Source organism: Stegostoma tigrinum, chromosome 24, assembly GCF_030684315.1.
Source record: "Stegostoma tigrinum isolate sSteTig4 chromosome 24, sSteTig4.hap1, whole genome shotgun sequence".
Classification (NCBI taxonomy): Eukaryota; Metazoa; Chordata; class Chondrichthyes; order Orectolobiformes; family Stegostomatidae; genus Stegostoma; species Stegostoma tigrinum.
The window spans coordinates 7146154-7159295 of NC_081377.1; the positions used below are offsets into that span (position 1 = coordinate 7146154).

The 13142-nt window shown below is 40.4% G+C and overlaps 1 protein-coding gene across 2 annotated transcripts in view; it reads right to left on the minus strand.

Annotated features, from left to right (window-relative positions):
- Window positions 1-1673: 1673 nt before the first annotated feature.
- The window catches only part of stk40 (serine/threonine kinase 40), a 62592-nt gene continuing 51123 nt past the window's right edge, over window positions 1674-13142 (minus strand). For both annotated transcript variants that reach the window (XM_048558101.2, XM_048558102.1), the window contains exons 9-11: window positions 10508-10627; window positions 9187-9271; window positions 1674-5550 (exon numbers count right to left, since the gene is read on the minus strand). In XM_048558101.2, the coding sequence (XP_048414058.1) occupies window positions 5335-5550; window positions 9187-9271; window positions 10508-10627 (421 nt within the window). In that variant the 3' untranslated portion in view covers window positions 1674-5334. The remainder of the gene's footprint in view (window positions 5551-9186; window positions 9272-10507; window positions 10628-13142) is intronic.

The following is a 13142-nucleotide window of genomic DNA, read 5'->3' on the forward strand; positions in this document are numbered from 1 at the left end:
GACACTAAGACATTGCAAGGTACTGTTGGTCTGAAGTGACTTGAAAACATAGGCATAGCTTCAACTTTGGGTCAGCATGGATTTACGTGCAACATCTTCATTCTTGCACTGCAGCAGAGTAGATTTTGCACTCAGTTGATTTAAGTGGGTCTTCGATACAGCCTTCTATTTCACAGCAAAAATGGAGTACTGTAGTTGACCACATCAACAAGGAGTGAAAAGCAGAACAGCACAGCAATGTGAAGCAGACTCCATCACATGAACTGTACAGAAAGGCAATCGCTGTAGGGAATGCAGACATTATCAGTCTTGCATGAACAACTCAACATATTTTGTTAACACAGCATTTGTGTTTTGCATAGGACAACCTAGAACTTTAAAAACTCCTAAACTTGAGAGAAATTAGAGATGCAGATTTTTGAACAGTATAGCAGAGAACACCACTAACATCAAAAGTATTGTTACTTTTTCATGTGTATGAATGGACTCTGAATAAGATATGTTCCGGCTCTTTTGAAAAATAAATCTGTAGAAAGTCAGGAGTGGAACAGACCAGCAAAGGCTCTGACCGATTCCCTGCTTTTAGCTAATTGGCTGATAGAACATTAGTGTCACACTGCTACTGCTCTATTTCTCAACTAAGGATTGCACAAGTGTTGGTGGAATGTGGGGACAATTCCCACCTGTACAAGTGGTGAAATTTAAATTTCCTTTAGTCAGTCAAATAAAAAACTGAGCTTAATTTTAATAAAACCCCACCTGGTTCATAAATGTCCTTCAGATAAGGAAATCCTGGCCTAAGTGTAACTCTAATGCAAGGCAATGTGGTTGACTCTTAGCTACTTGCTGAAATGGCTGAGCAATCAACTGAGTGTTGGGACAATTAGGGGAGGACAGTAACTCGGTCTCAGTGATGCCTGTGTTACAAGAAAGAATAAGCAATTGTTTCTTTCACAAACTTAAAGGCATCCCAGATGCTGTTCAGTGACTGATCTCTAAACAATGCAGGGTGATTTTACAGAAAAATGAACCAAAAAGGAATACAGCAGGGGTGATAAAATTACCTGGGAGAAGGGGAGATATTGCCAAATGAGGTTGGTAAGTTCAATAGAAAGGGATGGGAAAATACTCACTAGTATATTCTTAAGTATATTCTAAGTACTAATAAATATTTATTCATTTTGTCGGAAAGGTAGCATAAAATTTACACACACCAAGGTCTCAAATTGCAGTGACATAAATGACTGGGATAATAATTCCAAGGAACGCTAGTTTTCCCATTTCAAAAAAGAGAATACACAGCCTTAGGTCGAATAAAATTTGTCACTCGAGCTCAAGCACTAAAAATACAGCCATGCAATAATAATGTAACAAATAAAGACCATTTCAACTGCAGGCATCTTACAGCCTGAATAACAATAGAGTAGTTTTACAATACAGTCCCATGATCAAAGGACACTATTATAGAGGAAATTTTAGGCTGTATCTGGGCAACATCTGGCTTGGAAGTACGGCTGAGAAGACTCATGACCTGAAATGACAACTGCCTCATTCAAAAGGAGCCGCGTCCCTGAACACCATGGTCCGAGTGATTGACATCACCTATGCATCATTCCATTTGAGACTAATAGCCGGTAACTTGATATGGACCCATTCAACCACAAGTCAAAATGAACATCTCTACAGTATGAAATTTATTGCTGACATGCAAGTAGATTTTAAATGAAGTACAAAAATATGTCATCTTTATTTATACAAATTTGTATACAATGATCACAATTCCTTTCTACTGACATCTTACACGACGTACTTCAATTGGTACACCCAGAGGCAGCTCAAAGCACACAAATCAACATGCATGGGCTGCTGCATTATTCCAGTCTGATTAGATAATCACTTTTACCATAGAGACATAATAATTCAAGGGCAACAAAATAATTGCTCAATAAAAAGATTTCCCAGGATAAAGTAAAAAGCCACAGCTCCTAATTGTGACAAATTGGAATACTTTGCCTTTTCACTGAATTAAACTTGTTATCAGAAATTATGTACAAGTTATTGTATTACAAAAGTAAAAGCAGCCAGACTGGAGTAAGGCTCAGAGAACTCAGTGAATGAGGAGTTGAAGAAACAGTCTACGATGCCACAAGCGACGGGGCTACGCCTCTGCTGACTTCTCCATTGGGCTCAGCACTCCCCGAAGCAGTTATTTTTGGATAACCACAAGCCAAGACCCAATAGTAGCACAGCAGGGTCTTTGGTGAAACCCTTCATCCTTTACAGCTGTGATGTGCCCCAGTGGCAAAATTATAGTTACCTCACCATTAATAACACATACTACACAAAGCTGAATTCCAGAGCACTGACGATGAGGGCCCAGAAAACCAACTTTCATGGATCCTGAGCACTGTAGTTAAGAGACAGTTACAGCCAGATTCCAAAATGCAAGCTTCCAACTAGAATACATTAAGGATGAACGAGTGCAAAGTTCATGGATTGAGACGTCAACTTGAACACCACTCTACCAGCATCACAATATCTTCAGATCCAACTCAAGCTGGTCAGTGAAATTGGCACTGTTTCTTCAACAACCCTCCTGTCGCACCATTTAGAGCTACCTTGACCTTTAAAAGGCCATTCAAAAAATTATTTATTTATACATTTTTAAAGACCTTCTATACTTTATTGCATTCATATTGGAGTCTTATCACAAACTGCTACTGTATTCCACTTAAACTGATTAAAATACCATACTCAAAATGAGACACTCACTCATCCAAGTTGTCCCCCAGTGGTGGAATCAGGAGCTCTTCAAACTCATTTTAGTGAAGCACTGAATGGACGGGTGAGACTTCCATGAAAACTGTCTCATTAATACAAGCAAGCATTTGCAGTACAGGGTTTCAGGACTTCACCTCTGTATGCGTGTTTCTGTTGCATGATAATGGACAGGCATTGCAGATTGTCCCAACAATATACACACTAGCACCAGAAAAGCCACTTCCACAAGGACTCAAAAAAATCTGCAGAATGTTATAAATCAAAATAAAACCAAACTTCACCCCACCCAAGCATTCAATTTGTTCACCCAATCACACAGTATAAAGCTTTGTGAGGAGTACACAGTATTTAATAAATATAACTTTTGACCACATCACAGCATTTCTCTCTCCTCCCAACAAAAACAAATCTACAAGTTCGCACTGACCAGAGATCACTTGTGATCATCCCTGAATGGCAGAGGTTTCTTTGTATAACCACCAGTCACACAAGGGACCAAACCTTCCCTCAAATGTTACATTTAAAACAAACTGACTTGAATCTACTCAAGTCCTTGTATATTTTCACAGGTTCAACAAACTTGGGCAAGACAGGCATTTCTCACTGGTTTCAATACTAACCAAAATTCTCAACATTGAGGAAACTCAAAGAAGTTGAAAGCCACCACACACAAAAAGTGTACACCAAGCTCCATGTTACTTCAGGCTGCCCAGGAATTTTTGAACATATCCTCCCATCATTAAAATGGGGGACCAAAAAAAAACCTCAATATCATTCCAAAGTCACTTTAGGCAACATTTGGCTGGCATAAGTAATTTGTGTTACAGTTAAATGATACTCCCAAGACCCAGCGTTGAAAACAGATCACCAAAACAAGGAGTATGGACTGTCAATCAGGATGAAAGCATCTGACCCTCAATCTTTGTACGGCTGGAGTAGCATTATCTATTACTCATATTAAAAGGGTCTGTGTACGTTCTTTCCTAGTGACTCTTCTGGAACTGACAGCAAGCTAACACAGATCTGGAAAGATCAGACTGCACGAGCCTATCATAATAGCAGGCCTGATGCATTGATGGAGCCCCAAAAAAGGTACAAGCTTTATACCCGAGCCAAACGAACTGAATGAGGTGGCAAGCAACAGAATCATTCCCCAATATGTGCTAAGTAGAGGATGGTCTGAGCATGGCCATTGTTTAATGTGACGGCCACTTAAAACAGTAAATCAAAAAGTCTATCACTGCCTAGAGAAAAGAAGAATGCACACCACCAGAAAACAGGAAAGGGGCAAGAGGCAGACACGAGACAAAAATGGTCCATGCAGCAGCACAAAAATCTGTGCAAAAGTCACAGTAAAATAAAGACTTGCCTCATTATTGTCCAGTTGGCCACTTTTGCAGATGAACATTTTACAGTTTCAAACCCTGTGCACTTAGTGCAGTGAAACCAAAACTCAAAGGACTCAACAAATATGCAGAATCACAACCATGTCAAGTTGTCACCAGGTCTACTGATATTAGAGCAAACTACACTTCTGTCCATCCACTGGACTATGAGATGACCAATTCATCTCAAAATTATTCCCACCAGTCTTTCATAAACGCGAAGACTATATCCACTCAGATGTATGAAAAAGGGCAAAACCACTACTGGGTGCTTAAGCACCACATGTGGTTGTGTGGAAATCTCTCACGTTCAACGCTTTCGTGAAATCCTAGCGGCAATGCTGAATGTTCTCCCTGAGCTTGTAAAATAAAAGAAATGGCACACCCAACTGTTCTTTAGTGTTCTAACAGTTTCTGCAGCTCAATGAACTTGACAAATTCCAGTGGCTCTGGATTACAAACAACTGAAGTATGTCATGACATTTTTGTTGTAAAATTCAACCTCCAAGCTGACAGCTTTCAAATTCTCAAAATAAGAATGACTCGAACATGGGACAAGCCAACTAACATGATCTTTGCTGTTAAGCACAGTACAAACAAATCTGCAAATCAACTGATTTTCTTTCCTTCACATTTTCCTTTGTTGGGCATTTTGTACCTCACTGAATTCTTCTTGAAAACCTTTCACAAAAAGGGGGAAGAAAAAAACCCCAACAAGCTACATTTTACTCTATTATTCAGCGGGTAATGCAGGCAAAAGGGACTCCACAGCAAATGAACACGCCCAATTCTTAATGCTCTCAAAATCTCTTGCAGTACGAGTTCTTTTCAGAATCACAACATAGGACGAAAAAATACTTAGCTCAGTCTATAGTTCTGAGAATGTCTTGGTTAAATGAAGAAAGAGGTAGATTATATAAAGTAAAAACTAAACATCTACTACCGCCCCAGACGATGTTGCAATACTGTCCTTTCTTTATATTGATATATAAAAAAAGCCATCTTCAGTCATCTCTTAAAATAACAGTTATCCTTTCGAAGAGATTCTATCCAATGCTACATATTGGTCACAGAATACTGTATTGCTCAGGATTGGTACTACGTGGCATGAAGAGTATTACTGTGCTGTGAACTTGGCTTGTGGAGCTTCAGGTACTGTGTCCAGCCGTCATTTCCGCAAGTAACGCTGAGCAAGGATTGCTGCATCGAGGGGATTTACGGGCTGAGCATCGTGGCCCAGTCGTCGCACAGGTGGGATGTTGCTGAACTGTCGCTTGTGTGCGAAACTCTTCACCTCATGCATAGTGTTTCCCTCAGCCAGCATCAGCTGCTGTCGCATGTAGTTTTCAAATTCATATTGTGAAGACTCTTCTGTGACTTTTGCCTGAGAAGGAAAGCAGAATGTTTTTAAAAAGTGCATTTTTTCATGGCCATTCCCCCTGCCACACGTATACACACACACACAGCTGTGGTGTAAATATAGAGGATGGAAAACTTTGGTACTATCTGGTGAACCTGACTTGGTCCCAAGATAGCAGGACTATCCAATGAGGAGGAGATTGGACAAACAGGAAACATACCCTTCAGAGGTTCAAAGACCGAGAGGCAACCTCATTGAAACCTACAAAACATTGACAAGGTTGAGACATTTTGGGGGGGGGGGGGGGGGGGGGGGTCTAGAAGCAGGGAGCATAATTTCAAGATAAAATGAGTTGGCATCGAGGAGAATTTACATTAAGTCACAGGGTTGTGATTCATTGGAATTCTACACTCCAGAGGGACATGGAAGAATATAGAGGCTACAGACTTTCTGAAAGGGTTCTGGGGTTAGAGTGGGTAGAAGGCACTGAAGTGTTCTGTCAGCCAATGCTTGTATTAATGGTAAAGCAGAATCAATGGGCTGAATGGTCTACTCCTGTTCCTGTGTCCAGGTCTTTTGCTGAGAGTACGGCTATGTGCTTGCCACCTTATACTTCACACCTGGTAATTCAAATTCCTGGTGCAATCTACATTTAGAACCAAATCTTAAGTGCACTGATGTGTGTTTTCATAGTTTATTTGGATATAGTAAAAAGGCACCATTTCATTTCAATGAAATGATGAATTTCTCAAAAAGAGCATTTTAAAAAAGTGACTTTAAGCACATCACATTAAACCTGGAGTCTGAACGTATCATGTCAGTAACAGGGCCACAGTGCGGGTACAGGACGCAGTTAAGAGGCGGCATCCGAACTTGCGTGCGGTTTTGGTGAAATTTTTGTTTAGCACAGCAAGTTAATATTAGAAAAATAGTACATTTTTTCCATTTGTGGTATTTAAATCACTCGAGGCAGAGCAAACTGTGGTACTTAACTCTGCAGTGTCCCAACGTGCCTCCATCCAAACAAGTTGGTGGTGTGTGGCCCTAACCCACAGAAGACTGTAGTCCTTGAACGCAAGAATAGATTTACAGCAAATGAATGTCTAGTTCTGTATTTGAAAAGAGACTGCCAATATTTCTTTTACATTAGAACCCTCTTTCAGTCAGAGATGGGAGAGGGTTCAAACTGCGATTCTTGGCTGGATTTAAGCTCAGACACTACAAATGAAAAAGTACAAGTTTGATTGCTGGCAACACTATTCATCAAGTCTACTGCCTTCCAATGTTCCTTCAAGCTCGACCGAAGGAGTGGTCAGAACACATAGCTCAATCTCTTGCATCTCAACTTGTGAATCCACCCAAATCATCATGTATATAACTAAAACACAAGATTGCACACGTCACTAGATCAATCGTATTGTCCCATCGGCAGTGGAAAAAATTCCCCATTATAGAAACCTCAGCTTACTTTAAGGGCAGCTATTGAAGAACAGCAACAAAAGTCAAGGCGGACAAGGCTGAGGGCTGGTCTCTAGCATATAATTCAATGATAGTGACGACTGAAAAGGCCAATTAACTTACTGGTTTTTGCAGAGTCCTTCAACACTGAGTAATCACCAATTCCAATACATTGCTAACTCTGGGATCAGTGATGACTGCACAACATCACTGTTAAACCAGGAATAAATCTTGAATGTGAATCCAAATTCAAAAATATAATTTAAAAAAGTGCTGGAGAACACAGCATGTCAGGCAGCATCCATAGAGAGAGACAGAAAGTTAATACCTTGAATACAATGACTCTTCTGTGAAGTTCTCCAGCACTTGCAGTTTTTATTTCCATCAAAACTACTCATAGCTCAACATTCAATTAGAGACTTCATGGATGGCTAATTTATCCTCTTTCTTCTAGGGATCTGGATGGAGGCTTTTCTTTGTAATCTAAATATGACTGGTTAGATTTACAACTTGCAGGCTATTTTTCAATCAAAGTTTACAAATGGCACTAAATTTGGAGGCACAGCAAAGAGTACAAGTGGTAGTGGAAATGCAAACAGACAAAAAGGGAATAACAAAACTATGACAGGCAAGACTCACTGCAGGCAAGTGAGAGGTCATTCACTTTGAACCTAAAACACTAAATCAGAACAAACAAACAGCTTAGACCTGTGGATGAGTGCAGGCATTTAAGAAAATCTCAACACATCACTAAAACCTACTGCACATACACAGTCAAGCACCATGGCAAATGGACTGTTGGCCTCTAACTCAATTTAGAGAGTGAAGAAGCAATTGGTTTTCATCAAGCCACTGTGGCACTCAGCTTTGTTCAGCGAGGGGGCTGAAAAACTATGGCCATGGAAGAGTTACAATGTTGGTACACTGGAACAATCAGCTTCAAAAGGTTAAACTGAACACAAGTCCAACATATAAATATGACCTGAATTCCCTGGAGTTTAGAAGACTGAGTGATGTAATCACCAAGTTTAACAATAAAGAGCTAAGTCAATGCAAAGAGACACACATTGCATTTGGTGAGGGGGTTCCAAAGAAAAGCAGCCACAATATTTTAAAAAATAATTTGCACTAGGCTATTGAAGAGGAATCAGGAAGTATCACAATTGTCATGGTGCAAATAAAGGGCATTCAGCCCATCATATTTGCACCAACTCTCTAAAATGAGTATTTTGTGTAATTTAATTCCCCTGCCTGCAGGCTATAGCCATGTATTTTGTTCCTTTTCTAAATAACAGTTGAATTCCCCTTTGAATGCAAAATTTGAACCTGCCCCGACAACTCTTTCAGCCAGTGCATTCCAGAGTTTAACCATATACTGCATGAAAGAGCAGTCGCTCATCTCACTTTTGCTTTTTCCGACAGTTTCATTAAATTTGTGCCAACCCATTTTCACATTGGAAAAAAAGTAACGCAGAAATAACCAGGCATAGGTCAGGGTGCTGAGACCAGAGAGTGTGTACAGTAGTTAGAAGCTCATTGGCTACGATGCCCCTCATGGGCAAATAACAACATTCATTGCTTGGTAGTCAGCACTCACTGGGAATGAAAAAGAACAAAGAATAGTAGCTTTAATGAGTTGCCAGCGGATCAAGGTAACAGTCTTCAAAAGAGAAGTGATGTCATCAATCTGCTTGACTGACTGAAGAGATCATGATTCAGTACCAAGTTCAGGGACATACTGCATGGTAAACTGGTCAGATCAACCCAAGCACATACCCTGGTCGAGTCCACGCCCAAAATCCTGGACTCTTTGCAACTTAAACCAAGCAGTAACTGCCAAATTAACAGCAGAAACATAAAAGGGGCCAAAGGCAATTAGCAGCAAACGAAATGGCGTCAAGTTAAGAAATTTGCAAAACTGCTTCATGAAGCTAAACAGCAAACTTTACAGATTCAATGACAAATAATATTACAAATCAGGCTTAAAAACCCCTGGGTCATAAAGCAGTATAACAAAAAATTGCTTACTTGCAAGGTTGTGCTCATGCTATGTGCAAATAATTCCAAGCTGGATTGAATCAATTCCTAATTACAGAAGCAAACCTAACACACAAATAACTTGATTCAGGGTGACTCCTGCCGTTAGCAACCTGAAAAGGTACAATATATCAGACACAGCAACACAGGTTTAAGGGTTCTTACCTCCTGTAGGATTTCTGGATTGTTGACTTGGTCATCAATATCTGGCACCACCTGTAAAGGGCCATGAAGTGAAGAAAGAGATTGCCTGTAGAAGGATATAGAAGCACTGTATTAGAAAAATCTGTTGTTGTTCATCAACTGTTTAGGTGAAGTGCAATGTCCCAATTTGCATTTTAATAAAATAGCAAGCACTGAGCAACAGTTCCATTAGCAGAAACTTGAGGAAACCAACATCTTCAGGGAAGCAGGTGTAAACTTAGGAACCTGGGGCAGGAAGAAAGTAGTGATGAGAACTACTCTTAGAAGTCAAAGAGGTGCACTCAATGAGGCAGTATCAATGGACTCACAGGGCAATGAGATATCTTCCATAAAATTAATCGACATGGCAAGCAGGGAAGTAGTGGGAATTGAGATTTCAAAAAAGGTGGTTTGGCTGAAGTGACAACAACTTACATTTGTACAGCACTTTTACAGATGCACTAGAGGTCTGAAGATATTTTATAGCTGAAGTAATAAGTTTTGACGTGTGGCTTAATTTGCACACAGCAAATTCCCAGAAAGTGCAAAGAAATAATGACCAAATAATCTGTTTTTGTGATGACCAGGACACAGGAACAGCTCTCAGCTTTTCTTTAAGATAATACCATGGGACATTTTTATATCTACTCATGCAGGCAGGTGAGACTTCTGTTTATTGCCTGGGTGGAAGAATAACATCAACAGTGCAGTACTTCCTCCATATTAAAGTGTCAGCCTCAATTTTAACGCTCAGCTCCTTGACTGGGGTTTGAATCTCATGACCAAAAGGCAACAAGAGAGTGTTCTCTCACACACACACACACACACACGACCACATGGCTAAAAACTAGTGCATCTTGCCAGTTGGCAACAAGCCATTAGCAATGGATCAAAAGTGTTTTCAAAAATTGTTTAAAAAAGTGATTCTCATGAGAATGTGCTGCATGTTCAACTTTTCTAATTGGGCTTTTGCTGCAGTCATATTTAGCTGCGCAAGTTTAAAATAGTCAATTCTTTATGAAATGACTCAACAGAATTTACAACTCCAGGCGACAAAGGTTCCCAGTGGCATTTGATGAGGGAAAAGGAGACACGAGGCTTTAGAAGGATCAGCCTGCCGGCAAATCTCTTCCTGAATGCAAGTGCACAAGCTGGACAGGGCCTCAAAAAGCAGTTCCTCTGACAGTATGGGTTTGGAGTAAAGTGTGCAGAGAGGAAGGTAAGAAATCCAGAGCCGTGTTGAGAGATGACTGGTTTCGGGGTAGGATCAACAAAACAGCGACATACAACATAACAAACTCACCATGTAGCTATGATGGAGCTCAGTGAATCTAGCACTTCGGTTGCTGTCAGCCTTTGCTGAGGATCCAGGAGTAACAACTTTCGAATCAAACAAACTGTATTTTCTGATACACGGCAATCCCTGCACGACAGAAGGGCAGGAAAAATAAAGCAATCAATTCTAGCCAGACATTATTTTTTGTTCGGAAAAAGACAACATACATTGACCACGTAACAATAAAATGGTGCCAGCTGCCCAACAGAACTCGAATCAATTTGAGACAAAGCAGCATAGAACATGTAAACCTATGAGTCACAAAGCAGCACACCCAATACCTCAGGCACAAGACAGGCAACTAGAAACTGGTGAGTAATGCTCACAAAAATCCACTTCCCCAAACCAAACAAACCCTACAGATCTACACAGCAATGAGATTTTTCAAAACACTGCAAAACTAGAGATTGTAGAACTAATGCTCTCGCATTTAGAAGCAGAACAACATTTCTGACAAAAATGAATACCGGCCATAACAAATCATTGATCAATAAGTGAATGGTTCCAAGTACTGTTTTTGCTTTTAATTATGAAGCAGATGTCTTTGAAATGGCAATTTGTTTCCTTTAAAAAAAATCACTCAACCGTTCTTAAAAAAAGGCAGGAACAGAAAATTGCCATGTTGGCATATAAATCTGAAGTAGTGAACATGGAGCAAAATATTTTTTGTAAATCTCAAGTCAATTAGTGAGCAACAAAGCTTTAAATTTTCACTCTACATTTACAGTCAAACCTAGGGCAGACTTTTCTCAAGTTGTACTTAGCATCAGACTCCACAATTAATTATTACAAAACGATTGCAACTAACATGCTTAGTTGTGCCTCCTCCATCTGATTATCTTTTAACTTAGCAAGGGGCTGGCGCCATCAGTGTACTGCCAGAGGGAATGATCAAGTCTTCAGAGTTGAATCATTCTTTTAGAGAGTCACATCCAAGCATTATTCAGCAGTAACACACCCATTCATTTATCACTCTCGCATCATAGTTACAATGCTGATGTTCACTCATTCCAACCAAAACTATTCTTCAGTCTGGAATCAGAGGACTTTCTGACTAGTACAAAAATTTTACAAGATTACTGACCTGAGAAGCTTTTTATTCTTTACACCACCGCACTCTCACTTCAGTAGAATGTGGACACAAGACATACCAGAAATGGAGTACAATTTGTGGCAACACATCACTACAATACCACTAGTGTGCGCAGAGTTACTGATGCGGTCTTGTAGGAGACACATGTCTGCCTGTACGTCTGGATAAAGGAAAGGCCATAGCAGTTTGAGTTATCAGAAAGTGCCATCATGGCCAGCAACATTCCTTCCTCAATTTCAAGCAATGTAGAGTATAGGAATACAGCTGACAGATGATACTGCCAGATGGTGCATCAAGTCACTGTGGAATCCTTTTAGGACTGCCAATAGCTAGTGCACCAGAAAATGGCTGACAGTAGTCAGAGGGGTTGGGAAAGTATTTGCTTAATGCAGTCTTCACAAGTTGAATAATAGTAGCTCTGTAGACACAAGGTTACTGGACTGAGATAGAACATGCAACTGCACATATTTAGGCACAAGACATAGATAAGAATATTTCCCATTAATGAATGTTCTTGAATTACTTAATTGTTACAATACCAAGAGTGGATCTTAGTGAAGATTCTTCAGATAATCATAAATATAGATTCTGTAGTAGTTACAGATCTGCTCATATACCAAAAAACTTGCTAAAACACATTACGGGAAAATATTCAAACTAGTCTCAGACAGTAAAAGCAGCCCCATATCATTAAAGGAAGATAACAGACTGGTGACATCATGAAACCATGGAGAACCAGGGTGGGCCACGAGCTTGTCCATCTCTTTGTTCAGTGATATGATTAGCTTAATTGGAAATACAGTGAAATTGCTGAGTTCAGCATACTTCCTTCGGGTTAAGGATGATCAACAACTAAACAGCGTGCAGCAAGTAAATTGCTGAAGCAAGCTAGAACCATACAAGATGCTGCACCAGTGATCCAATTACAATGGGTTAACACAGCACTGCTGACCAACAGTAAATTAGGGTGGGATGTGGTAAGGGATGCACTTTCAGCTGTATAAAATAAGCTACTTTTCGCATGCCTTATTGCTCAGGAGAAAAGATGTACTCAAAGCAAAGCTGTAAAAGGTTAACTGAAACTGGTGGGCGGCACCGTGGCTTAGTGGTTAGCACTGCAGCCTCACAGCACCAGGGATCCAGGTTCAATTCCAGCCTCAGGCAACTGTCTTCGTGGAGTTTGCACATTCTCCCAGTGCAGTGTGGGTTTCCTGCGGGCGCTCCGGTTTCCTCCCACAGTCCAAAGATGTGCAGGCTAGGTGGATTGGCCGTGCTAAATTGCCAGTGTGTTCAGTGGTGTGTGGGTTATAGGGGGATGGGTCTGGGTGGGATGCTCCAAGGGGCGGTGTGGACTTGTTGGGCCAAAGGACCTGTTTCCACACTGTACGGAATCTAATCACCCCACGATTCAGACTCCTCTTAGAAACTAAGATCTAACAAATCCTTTGGGGAGGAATTTACCAGTCTTTGTTTGATGTTTTCATTCCACTCCTAGCTCATGCAACTGCA